Here is a 12,109-nt window from a genome sequence, read left to right on the forward strand (position 1 = left end):
GGTAGGGACTATATGTAGGTCTTTACTTCATGCCCACAGGCGGGAACTGAGGGGAGATCAGTACCCACAGTACTATTTATACCCCTGTGGCCAGGAGTGGTACTGCGTATCACTACGCCCTACAAGTAGTGCAGTCCTGTCCATAGGTTCAAAGTAGCACACATATTACATACACAACAGTATCGTCGGCAAACTTGGATATGTTGCACTCGGTCCCTTCCTCCAAATCGTTAATATAGATTGTAAAGTGTTGGGGTCCCAGCACTGACCCCTGCGGAACACCACTAGTTACTGATTGCCAGCCCGAGAATGAACCATTTATCCCAACTCTTTGTTTTCTGTTAGATAGCCAATCTTCCACCCATGCCAGTATATTACCCCCAATCCCGTGATTTCTTATCTTGATCAGTAATCTTTTGTGTGGAACCTTGTCAAATGCCTTTTGGAAGTCCAAATACATTACATCCACTGGTTCCCCTTTATCCACCCTGTATGTTACATCCTCAAAGAATTCGAGCAAATTTGTCAAACATGACTTCCCCTTCATAAAACCATGCTGACTCTGTCCTATTAAATTATGTTTATCCAAATGCTCTGTTACTGTTTCCTTAATAATAGACTCCAACATTTTGCCAACCACAGATGTTAGGCTAACTGGTCTATAGTTTCCAGCTTTTTGTCTACTTCCCTTCTTAAATAAGGGTGTTACATTAGCAGTTTTCCAATCTGCCGGGACCTTTCCTGAGTCCAGGGAGTTCTGGAAAATAATCGCCAATGCATCCACAATCCCTACCGCCACTTCTCTCAAGACCCTAGGATGTAGGCCATCAGGTCCGGGGGATTTATCCACCTTAAGTCCCATTTATTTTACTGAGTACCATCTCCTTAGTGATTTTAATCGTCTTTAGCTCCTCCCCACCCCCTCCCCCCCCATTGCCCCCTGTTTGTCCAGTGTTGGGATATTTTTAGTGTCCTCTACTGTAAAGACTGATACAAAATATTTGTTCAGCGTCTTTGCCATCTCCATGTTCCCCACCACTAGTTTCCCGGTCCCATCCTCTAAGGGACCAACGTTCACTTTAGCCACCCTTTTTCTTTTTATATAGCTGTAGAAACTCTTGCTATCTGTTTTTATATTTTTTGCTAGTTTACTTTCATAATCTATCTTCCCTTTCTTAATTAATCTTTTAGTTATTGTTTGCTGGCTTTTAAATGCTTCCCAATCTTCTATCCTCCCACTAGATTTAGCTACTTTATATGCCCTTGTTTTCAGTCGAATACTATCCTTTATTACTTTACTAAGCCACGGATGGCTGTCTTTTCTTTTACTCCCCTTTTTCCTCAGTGGAATATATTTATCTTGAAAGATGTGAAATATCTCCTTGAATGTAGACCACTGCTCTTGTACCGTCTTACACTTTAATCTGTTTTCCCAGTCCACTTTAGTCAATTCTACTCTCATACCTTCATAGTCTCCTTTATTTAAGCTCAGTATGCTGGTTTGAGATCCAACTCTCTCACCCTCAAACTGAATTTGGAATTCAACCGTATTATGGTCACTCATTCCAAGGGGATCCTTTACTAGGACATTTTTTATTAATCCTGTTTCATTACACAGGACCAGATCTAAGATTGCCTGCCCCCTGGTTGGTTCAGTTACATACTGCTCGAGGAACCTGTCCCTAATACACTCTATGAACTCTTCCTCAAGGCTGCCATGCCCAATTTGATTTGTCCAGTCAATATGAAAGTTAAAATCCCCCATGATTATAGCTGTTCCCTTATTACAAGCCCCAACTATTTCCTGATTTATACTCCGACCAACAGAGTTGCAACTGCTAGGAGGCCTATAGACTACGCCCACTGGTGACTTTTTCCCCTTCTTATTCCTTATCTCCACCCAAACTATTTCACTATCCTGATCCTTTGACCCAATATCTTTTCTGACTATTGCAGTGATTCCATCCTTGATTAACATAGCAACCCCACCTCCCTTTCCTTCCTGTCTGTCCTTCCTAATTGTCAAATACCCTTGTATGTTTAGTTCCCAGTCATGATTATCTTGCAGCCATGTTTCCGTAATGGCCACCAGATCATACCCATGTGTAGTTATTTGCACCGTCAACTCGTCAATTTTGTTACGAATGCTGCGTATGAGGAGAGATTGGGTCGATTGGGCTTGTACTCGCTGGAGTTTAGAAAAATGAGAGGGGATCTCATTGAAACTTATAAAATTCTAACAGAACTAGACAGACTAGCTGCAGGAAGGATGTTCCCGATGGTCGGGGAGTCCAGAACCAGGGGTCACAGTCTAAGGATAAGGGGTAAGCCATTTAGGACTGAGATGAGGAGGAATTTCTTCACCCAGAGAGTGGTGAACCTGTGGAATTCTCTACCATACAAGGCAGTTGAGGCTAATTCATTAAATATATTCAAGAAGGGGTTGGATATATTTCTTAGGGCTAAAGGGATCAAGGGATATGGGGAAAAAGCAGGGACAGGGTACTGAATTTGGATGATGAGCCATGATCTCATTGAATGGCGGAACAGGCTCGAGGGGCCGAATGGCCTACTCCTGCTCCTATCTTCTATGTTTCTATGTTTCTATGAGGCTCTTTTCCCCGGAAATGGGAAGACTAAGAGCAGAACGCATGGAGGTCTTCAGAATTATTCAGGGTAAAGGTCACTGTGCACGGTCCCTGTTTATTCAGCAGGGTATGGGTCACTGTGCACAGTCCCTGTTTATTCAGGGTAAGGGTCACTGTACACGGTCCCTGTTTATTCAGGGTAAGGGTCACTGTACACGGTCCCTGTTTAGTCAGCAGGGTAAGGGTCACTGTGCACGGTCCCTGTTTATTCAGGGTAAGGGTCACTGTGCATGGTCCCTGTTTATTCAGCAGGGTAAGGGTCACTGTACACAGTCCCTGTGTATTCAGGGTAAGGGTCACTGTACACGGTCCCTGTTTATTCAGCAGGGTAAGGGTCACTGTGCACGGTCCCTGTTTATTCAGGGTAAGGGTCACTGTACACGGTCCCTGTTTATTCAGCAGGGTAAGGGTCACTGTGCACGGTCCCTGTTTATTCAGGGTAAGGGTCACTGTACACGGTCCCTGTTTATTCAGGGTAAGGGTCACTGTACACGGTCCCTGTTTATTCAGGTTAAGGGTCACTGTACACAGTCCCTGTTTATTCAGGGTAAGGGTCACTGTACACGGTCCCTGTTTATTCAGGGTAAGGGTCACTGTACACAGTCCCTGTTTATTCAGGGTAAGGGTCACTGTACACGGTCCCTGTTTATTCAGGGTAAGGGTCACTGTACAGGGTCTCTGTTTATTCAGGGTAAGGGTCACTGTACACAGTCCCTGTTTATTCAGGGTAAAGGTCACTGTACAGGGTCCCTGTTTATTCAGGGTAAGGGTCACTGTACACGGTCCCTGTTTATTCATGGTATGGGTCACTGTACACGGACCCTGTTTATTCAGGGTAAGGGTCACTGTACACGGTCCCTGTTTATTCATGGTATGGGTCACTGTACACAGTCCCTGTTTATTCAGGGTAAGGGTCACTGTACACAGTCTCTGTTGATTCAGGGTAAGGGTCACTACACGGTCCCTGTTTATTCAGGGTAAGGGTCACTGTACACGGTCCCTGTTTATTCAGGGTAAGGGTCACTGTACACGGTCCCTGTTTATTCAGGGTAAGGGTCACTGTACACGGTCCCTGTTTATTCAGGGTAAGGGTAACTGTACACGGTCCCTGTTTATTCAGGGTATGGGTCACTGTACACGGTCCCTGTTTATTCAGGGTAAGGGTCACTGTACACGGTCCCTGTTTATTCACGGTAAGGGTCACTGTACACGGTCCCTGTTTATTCAAGGAAAGAGTCACTGTACACGGTCTCTGTTTATTCAGGGTATGGGTCACTGTACACGGTCCCTGTTTATTCAGGGTAAGGGTCACTGTACACGGTCTCTGTTTATTCAGGGTAAAGGCCACTGTACACGGACCCTGTTTATTCAGGGTAAGGATCACTGTACACGGTCTCTGTTTATTCAGGGTAAGGGTCACTGTACACGGTCCCTGTTTATTCAGGGTAAAGGTCACTGTACACAGTCTCTGTTTATTCAGGGTAAGGGTCACTGTACACGGTCCCTGTTTATTCAGGGTAAGGGTCCATGTACACGGTCCCTGTTTATTCAGGGTAAGGGTCACTGTACACGGTCCCTGTTTATTCAGGGTAAGGGTCACTGTACACGGTCCCTGTTTATTCAGGGTAAAGGTCACTGTACACGGTCCCTGTTTATTCAGGGTAAGGGTCACTGTACACGGACCCTGTTTATTCAGGGTAAGGGTCACTGTACACGGTCCCTGTTTATTCAGGGTAAGGGTCACTGTACACGGTCCCTGTTTATTCAGGGTAAGGGTCACTGTACACGGTCCCTGTTTACTCATGGTAAGGGTCACTGCACACAGTCTCTGTTTATTCAGGGTAAGGGTCACTGTACACGGTCCCTGTTTATTCAGGGTAAGGGTCACTGTACACGGTCCCTGTTTATTCAGGGTAAGGGTCACTGTACACGGTCCCTGTTTATTCAAGGTAAGGGTCACTACACGGTCCCTGTTTATTCAGGGTAAAGGTCACTGTACACGGTCCCTGTTTATTCAGGGTAAGGGTCACTGTACACGGACCCTGTTTATTCAGGGTAAGGGTCACTGTACACGGTCCCTGTTTATTCAGGGTAAGGGTCACTGTACACGGTCCCTGTTTATTCAGGGTAAGGGTCACTGTACACGGACCCTGTTTATTCAGGGTAAGGGTCACTGTACACGGTCCCTGTTTATTCAGGGTAAGGGTCACTGTACACGGTCCCTGTTTATTCAGGGTAAGGGTCACTGTACACGGTCCCTGTTTACTCATGGTACGGGTCACTGCACACAGTCTCTGTTTATTCAGGGTAAGGGTCACTGTACACGGTCCCTGTTTATTCAGGGTAAGGGTCACTGTACACGGTCCCTGTTTATTCAGGGTAAGGGTCACTGTACACGGTCCCTGTTTATTCAAGGTAAGGGTCACTACACGGTCCCTGTTTATTCAGGGTAAAGGTCACTGTACACGGTCCCTGTTTATTCAGGGTAAGGGTCACTGTACACGGACCCTGTTTATTCAGGGTAAGGGTCACTGTACACGGTCCCTGTTTATTCAGGGTAAGGGTCACTGTACACGGTCCCTGTTTATTCAGGGTAAGGGTCACTGCACACGGTCCCTGTTTATTCAGGGTAAGGGTCACTGTACACGGTCCCTGTTTATTCAAGGTAAGGGTCACTACACGGTCCCTGTTTATTCAGGGTAAGGGTCACTGTACACAGTCTCTGTGTATTCAGGGTAAGGGTCACTGTACACGGTCCCTGTTTATTCAGGGTAAGGGTCACTGTACACTGTCCCTGTTTATTCAGAGTAAGGGTCCCTGTACATGGTCCCTGTTTATTCATGGTAAGGGTCACTGTACACGGTCACTGTTTATTCAGGGTAAAGGTCACTGTACACAGTCCCTGTTTATTCAGGGTAAGGGTCACTGTACACAGTCTCTGTTTATTCAGGGTAAGGGTCACTGTACACGGTCCCTGTTTATTCAGGGTAAGGGTCACTGTACACGGTCCCTGTTTATTCAGGGTAATGGTCACTGTACAGGGTCCCTGTTTATTCAGGGTAAGGGTCACTGTACACAGTCTCTGTTTATTCAGGGTAAGGGTCACTGTACACGGACCCTGTTTATTCAGGGTAAGGGTCACTGTACACGGTCCCTGTTTATTCAGGGTATGGGTCACTGTACACGGTCCCTGTTTATTCAGGGTAAGGGTCACTGTACACGGTCCCTGTTTATTCAGGGTATGGGTCACTGTACACGGTCCCTGTTTATTCAGGGTAAGGGTCACTGTACACGGTCCCTGTTTATTCAGGGTAAGGGTCACTGTACACGGTCCGTGTTTATTCAGGGTAAGGGTCACTGTACACAGACACTGTTTATTCAGGGTAAGGGTCACTGTACACGGTCACTGTTTATTCAGGGTAAGGGTCACTGTACATGGTCCCTGTTTATTCAGGGTAAGGGTCACTGTACACGGTCCCTGTTTATTCAGGGTAAGGGTCACTGTACACGGTCTCTGTTTATTCAGGGTAAGGGTCACTGTACACGTTCCCTGTTTATTCAGGGTAAAGGTCACTGTACACGGTCCCTGTTTATTCAGGGTAAGGGTCACTGTACACGGTCTCTGTTTATTCAGGGTAAGGGTCACTGTACACGGTCCCTGTTTATTCAGGGTAAAGGTCACTGTACACGGTCGCTGTTTATTCAGGGTAAGGGTCACTGTACACGGTCCCTGTTTATTCATGGTATGGGTCACTGTACACGGTCCCTGTTTATTCAGGGTAAGGGTCACTGTACACGGACCCTGTTTACTCAGGGTAAGGGTCACTGTACACAGTCTCTGTTTATTCAGGGTAAGGGTCCCTGTACACAGTCCCTGTTTATTCAGGGTAAGGGTCACTGTACACGGTCCCTGTTTATTCAGGGTAAGTGTCACTGTACACGGTCCCTGTTTATTCAGGGTAAAGGCCACTGTACACGGTCCCTGTTTATTCAGGGTAAAGGTCACTGTACAGGGTCCCTGTTTATTCAGGGTAAAGGTCATTGTACACGGTCCCTGTTTATTCAGGGTAAGGGTCACTGTACACGGTCCCTGTTTATTCAGGGTAAGGGTCACTGTACACAGTCTCTGTTTATTCAGGGTAAAGGTCACTGTACAGAGTCCCTGTTTATTCAGGGTAATGGTCACTGTACACGGTCCCTGTTTATTCAGGGTAAGGGTCACTGTACACGGTCACTGTTTATTCAGAGTAAGGGTCCCTGTACACGGTCCCTGTTTATTCAGGGTAAGGGTCACTGTACACAGTCTCTGTTTATTCAGGGTAATGGTCACTGTACACGGTCCCTGTTTATTCAGGGTAAGGGTCACTGTACACGGTCCCTGTTTATTCAGGGTAAGGGTCACTGTACACGGTCCCTGTTTATTCAGGGTAATGGTCACTGTACACGGTCCCTGTTTATTCAGGGTAAGGGTCACTGTACACGGTCTCTGTTTATTCAGGGTAAGGGTCACTGTACACGGACCCTGTTTATTCAGGGTAATGGTCACTGTACACGGTCCCTGTTTATTCAGGGTAAGGGTCACTGTACACGGACCCTGTTTATTCAGGGTAAGGGTCACTGTACACGGTCCCTGTTTATTCAGGGTAAGGGTCACTGTACACGGTCCCTGTTTATTCAGGGTAAGGGTCACTGTACACAGTCTCTGTTTATTCAGGGTAAGGGTCACTGTACACGGTGCCTGTTTATTCAGGGTAAGGGTCACTGTACACGGTCTCTGTTTATTCAGGGTAAGGGTCACTGTACACGGACCCTGTTTATTCAGGGTAAGGGTCACTGTACACGGTCCCTGTTTATTCAGGGTAAGGGTCACTACACGGTCCCTGTTTATTCAGGGTAAGGGTCACTGTACACGGTCCCTGTTTATTGAGGGTAAGGGTCACTGTACACGGTCCCTGTTTATTCAGGGTAAGGGTCACTGTACACGGTCCCTGTTTATTCAGGGTAAGGGTCACTACACGGTCCCTGTTTATTCAGGGTAAGGGTCACTGTACACGGTCCCTGTTTATTCAGGGTAAGGGTCACTGTACACAGTCTCTGTGTATTCAGGGTAAGGGTCACTGTACAGTGTCCCTGTTTATTCCGGGTAAGGGTCACTGTACACGGTCGCTGTTTATTCAGGGTAAGGGTCACTGTACACGGTCTCTGTTTATTCAGGGTAAGGGTCACTGTACGGGGTCCCTGTTTATTCAGGGTAAAGCTTACTGTACAGGGTCTCTGTTTATTCAGGGTAAGGGTCACTGTACACGGTGCCTGCTTATTCAGGGTAAGGGTCACTGTACACGGTCTCTGTTTATTCAGGGTAAAGGTTACTGTACACGGACCCTGTTTATTCAGGGTAAAGGTTACTGTACACGAACCCTGTTTATTCAGGGTAAAGGTTGCTGTACACTATCCCTGTTTATTCAGGGTAAGGGTCACTGTACACGGTCCCTGTTTATTCAGGGTAAAGGTTACTGTACACGGTCCCTGTTTATTCAGGGTAAAGGTCACTGTACACAGTCTCTGTGTATTCAGGGTAAGGGTCACTGTACTGGGTTCCTGAGTAAGGATGACTCACAGCAGTTTGTGATGTCAGATACTAGTGATGAATAAAATCTAGCCCTCGATCACTTCAGATCCCCTGTGCATTTTTACTGCAAAGTTTAACTTGGGCGCCTCATTTCCTGTGTGACTGCTGAGCTGGGACGAACTGGCTGCGGGGTGAAACAGGTCACGGGGCCACGAGATAAAGCCCAGACATATTTTCCAGACTTTCTTATTCATCTCGCACTCTCTCATCTCATCAAAGCTTCTCGAAGTGCTTGTGAGAGACAGTGACTGTCGCGACCACAGCGTCTCGCAAGCAGTAAGCAGATGGGTGCGCTGGCGGTGGGTGTTGTAGAGGGAGGAACCTTGGCCCAGGACCCTGGGGAGAACTGCCGTCCCTTCTCCCAGCGGTGGCCGTGGGACCTTGAAGACCCACTCGGACGGGCAGACGGGGCCTCGGCCTCACCTGAAAGGACGGCACCTCCACCGGTACTGGCACCGGGAGAGTGTCAGACGGGATTATGTGCCCGACTCTCTGGAGTGGGACTCGGAACCCACGACCTTCTGCCCCTGAGGCGAGAGTGCGTCCAATCACCGCTCGCCGCACATCAGACCGCACACTAACCCAACTTGGACACATATCGGGCCGTTCCTTCATCGTCGCTGGGTCAAAATCCTGGAACTCCCTCCCTAACAGCGCTGTGGGAGCACCTTCACCACACGGGACTGCAGCGGTTCAAGAAACAGAAACACAGAAAAATAGGAGCAGGAGTCGGCCATTCGGCCCTTCGAGCCTGCTCCGCCATTCAATATGATCATGGCTGATCCTCTATCTCAATATTGCTGATCATCTTCCAGATGCATTGCTGATCATCTTCCAACATTCGATGGAATCTGGAACAGTGCCCATGGATTGGAGGGTAGTTGATGTTACCCCACTATTCAAAAAAGGTGGTAGAGAGAAAACGGGGAATTACAGCCTGACATCGGTAGTGGGGAAAATGCTGCAGTCCATTATAAAAGATATAATAGCTGAGCACTTGGAAAACAGTGACAGGATCGGACAAAGTCAACATGGATTTACAAAAGGTAAATCGTGCTTGACTAATCTACTGGAATTTTTTGAGGATGTAACTGGTAAAATAGATAAGGGAGAACCAGTGGATGTGGTGTATTTGGACTTTCAGAAGGCTTTCGATAAGGTCCCGCATAAGAGATTAGCGTGTAAAGTTAAGGCACATGGGATTGGGGGCAAGGTATTGACTTGGATAGAGAACTGGTTGGCAGACAGAAAGCAAAGAGTTGGAATAAACGGGTCTTTTTCCGAGTGGCAGGCAGTGACTAGTGGGGTACCGCAGGGATCGGTCCTTGGACCCCAGCTATTCACAATATATATTAATGATCTAGATAAGGGAACTAGATGTAATATCTCCAAGTTTGCAGACGACACAAAGCTGGGTGGGTATGTGTGCTGTGAGGAGGATGCCGAGAAACTCCAGGATGATTTGGACAGGTTGGGTGATTGGGCAGATGCAATATAACGTGGATAAATGCGAGGTTATCCACTTTGGTGTCAAAAACAGGAAGGCAGATTATTATCTGAATGGCAATAGATTGGGAGAAGGGGAAGTGCAACGAGACCTGGGTGTCCTTGTGCACCAGTCGCTGAAGGTAAGCATGCAGGTGCAGCAGGCAGTTAAGAAGGCAAATGGTATGTTGGCCTTCGTAGCGAGAGGGTTTGAGTACAGGAACAAGGATGTCTTGCTGCAGTTGTACAGGGCCTTGGTGAGACCACACCTTGAGTATTGTGTGCAGTTTTGGTCGCCTTATCTGAGGATGGCAGGAATGATGTATGAGGAGAGATTGGGTCGATTGGGCTTATACTTGCTGGAGTTTAGAAGAATGAGAGGGGATCTCATTGAAACTTATAAAATTCTAACAGGACTAGACAGAGTAGATGCAGGAAGGATGTTCCCGATGGTCGGGGAGTCCAGAACCAGGGTTCACATTCTAAGGATAAGCCATTTAGGACAGAAATTAGGTGGAATTTCTTCACCCAGAGAGTGGTGAACCTGTGGAATTCTCTACCACAGAAGGCAGTAGAGGCCAATTCATTAAATATATTCAAGAAGGAGTTGGATATATTTCTTAAGGCTAAAGGGATCAAGGGATATGGGGAGAAGGCAGGGACAGGGTACTGAATTTGGACGATCAGCCATGATCGCATTGAATGGCGGAACAGGCTCGAGGGGCCAAATGGCCTACTCCTGCTCCTATCTTCTATGTTTCTATGTATACCATATTCCCACTCTCTCCCCATACCCCTTGATGCCTTTTGTGTCTAGAAACCTATCCATCTCCTTCTTAAATATATTCAGTGACTTGGCCTCCACAGCCTTCTGTGGTAGAGAATTCCACAGGTTCACCGCCCTCTGAGTGAAGAAATTTCTCCTCATCTCAGTCCTAAATGTCCTACCCCGTATCCTGAGACTGTGACCCCCTCGTTCTAGAGCCCCCCCCCCCACAGCCAGGGGAAACATCCTCCCTACATCCAGTCTGTCTAACCCTGTCTTAATTTTACACGTTTCAATGAGATCCCCTCTCATTCTTCTAAACTCTAGTGAATACAGGCCTAGTCGACCCAATTTCTCCTCATACGACAGTCCTGCCATCCCAGGAATCAGTCTGGTGAACCTTCGCTGCACTCCCTCTATGGTAAGTATATCCTTCGTTAGGTAAGGAGACCAAAACTGCACACAGTACTCCAGGGGCTGGATTTTGTCACTGGGGACGTGATGGAGGTGGGACTCCCACTTTTTGGGTTGTAGCCCCGCCTCCATCGACTTGTGGCCAACCCACGCTATGTTCCCTTGATTGACCTTGTTAAGTCCGCCCAGCGGGCTCAGCAGGCCAATTAAGGGACACCTGGTTACCGGTGACGTCAGTGATTGACATTTCATCTGTCAAGAGCTTTTGACAGATGAAAAATCAGCGTTTGACAGCTCTGTGAGGCTGTCAAACACTGACAGTCTGTCTTCTAACTTGAGTCCTTCTACTCAGACTCAGTTAGAGATCTCTCCAGACCAGAAAGCAGAGGCTGCAGCTTTTGACAGTTCAGTGGCCTTGCCACAGCCCCGGATTGATTAATAAAAACCTATATTATTTCATAACCTCCTTTTCAGGTTGAGCGTGCGGTAGGATCTGCTGGGCGGAAGAGCTCGAGCCTTTGACGAGGGAGATGGAGGAGTCACCAGACCAGCCCCGCTGGCTGCCCCACCACCCCTTGCTGAGCGCCGGGCAGGAGCCCCTGCTCCACTACGCGGACGAGACCCCGCTGCAGCCCGCCGGCACCGACGCGGACATCTTCTACAGCCACGCCGAGGGCGAGGGCGGCCTGGTGCAGCCGTACTACACCAGCCCGATGCACGGCCGGGCTCTCGGAGGCTACCGGCACGGTGAGTAAATCGCTGCTTTTTTTGAAAATTCGTTCACGGGCTGCGGCCGTCGCTGGCGAGGCTGGCATTTATTGCCCATCCCCTAGTCGCCCTTGAGAAGGTGGTGGTGAGCCGCCTTCTTGAACCGCTGCAGTCCCGTGTGGTGAAGGTGCTCCCACAGCGCTGTTAGGGAGGGAGTTCCAGGATTTTGACCCAGCGACGATGAAGGAACGGCCGATATATTTCCAAGTCAGGATGGTATGTGTGACTCGGAGGGGAACTTGGAGGTGGTGGTGTTCCCGTGCGCCTGCTGCCCTTGTCCTTCTAGGTGGAAGAGGTGGCGGGTTTGGGAGGTGCTGCCGAAGAAGCCTTGGCGAGTTGCTGCAGTGCATCTTGTAGATGGTCCACACTGCAGCCACGGTGCGCCGGTGGTGGAGGGAG

General features: G+C 48.2%; 1 protein-coding gene across 2 annotated transcripts in view; it reads left to right on the top strand.

Moving 5' to 3' along the window:
* LOC147086676 (GATA-binding factor 2-like) overlaps window positions 1–12,109 on the top strand; it is a 61,968-nt gene that overhangs the window by 21,196 nt on the left and 28,663 nt on the right. For both annotated transcript variants that reach the window (XM_085978808.1, XM_085978807.1), the window contains exon 2: window positions 11,417–11,689. In XM_085978808.1, coding sequence (XP_085834934.1) covers window positions 11,473–11,689 — 217 coding nt within the window. In that variant the 5' untranslated portion in view covers window positions 11,417–11,472. The remainder of the gene's footprint in view (window positions 1–11,416; window positions 11,690–12,109) is intronic.

This window comes from Somniosus microcephalus, unplaced genomic scaffold (genome assembly GCF_052327205.1).
Source record: "Somniosus microcephalus isolate GS21.2 unplaced genomic scaffold, FLI_Smic_1.0 unresolved_chr7, whole genome shotgun sequence".
Taxonomy (NCBI): domain Eukaryota; kingdom Metazoa; phylum Chordata; class Chondrichthyes; order Squaliformes; family Somniosidae; genus Somniosus; species Somniosus microcephalus.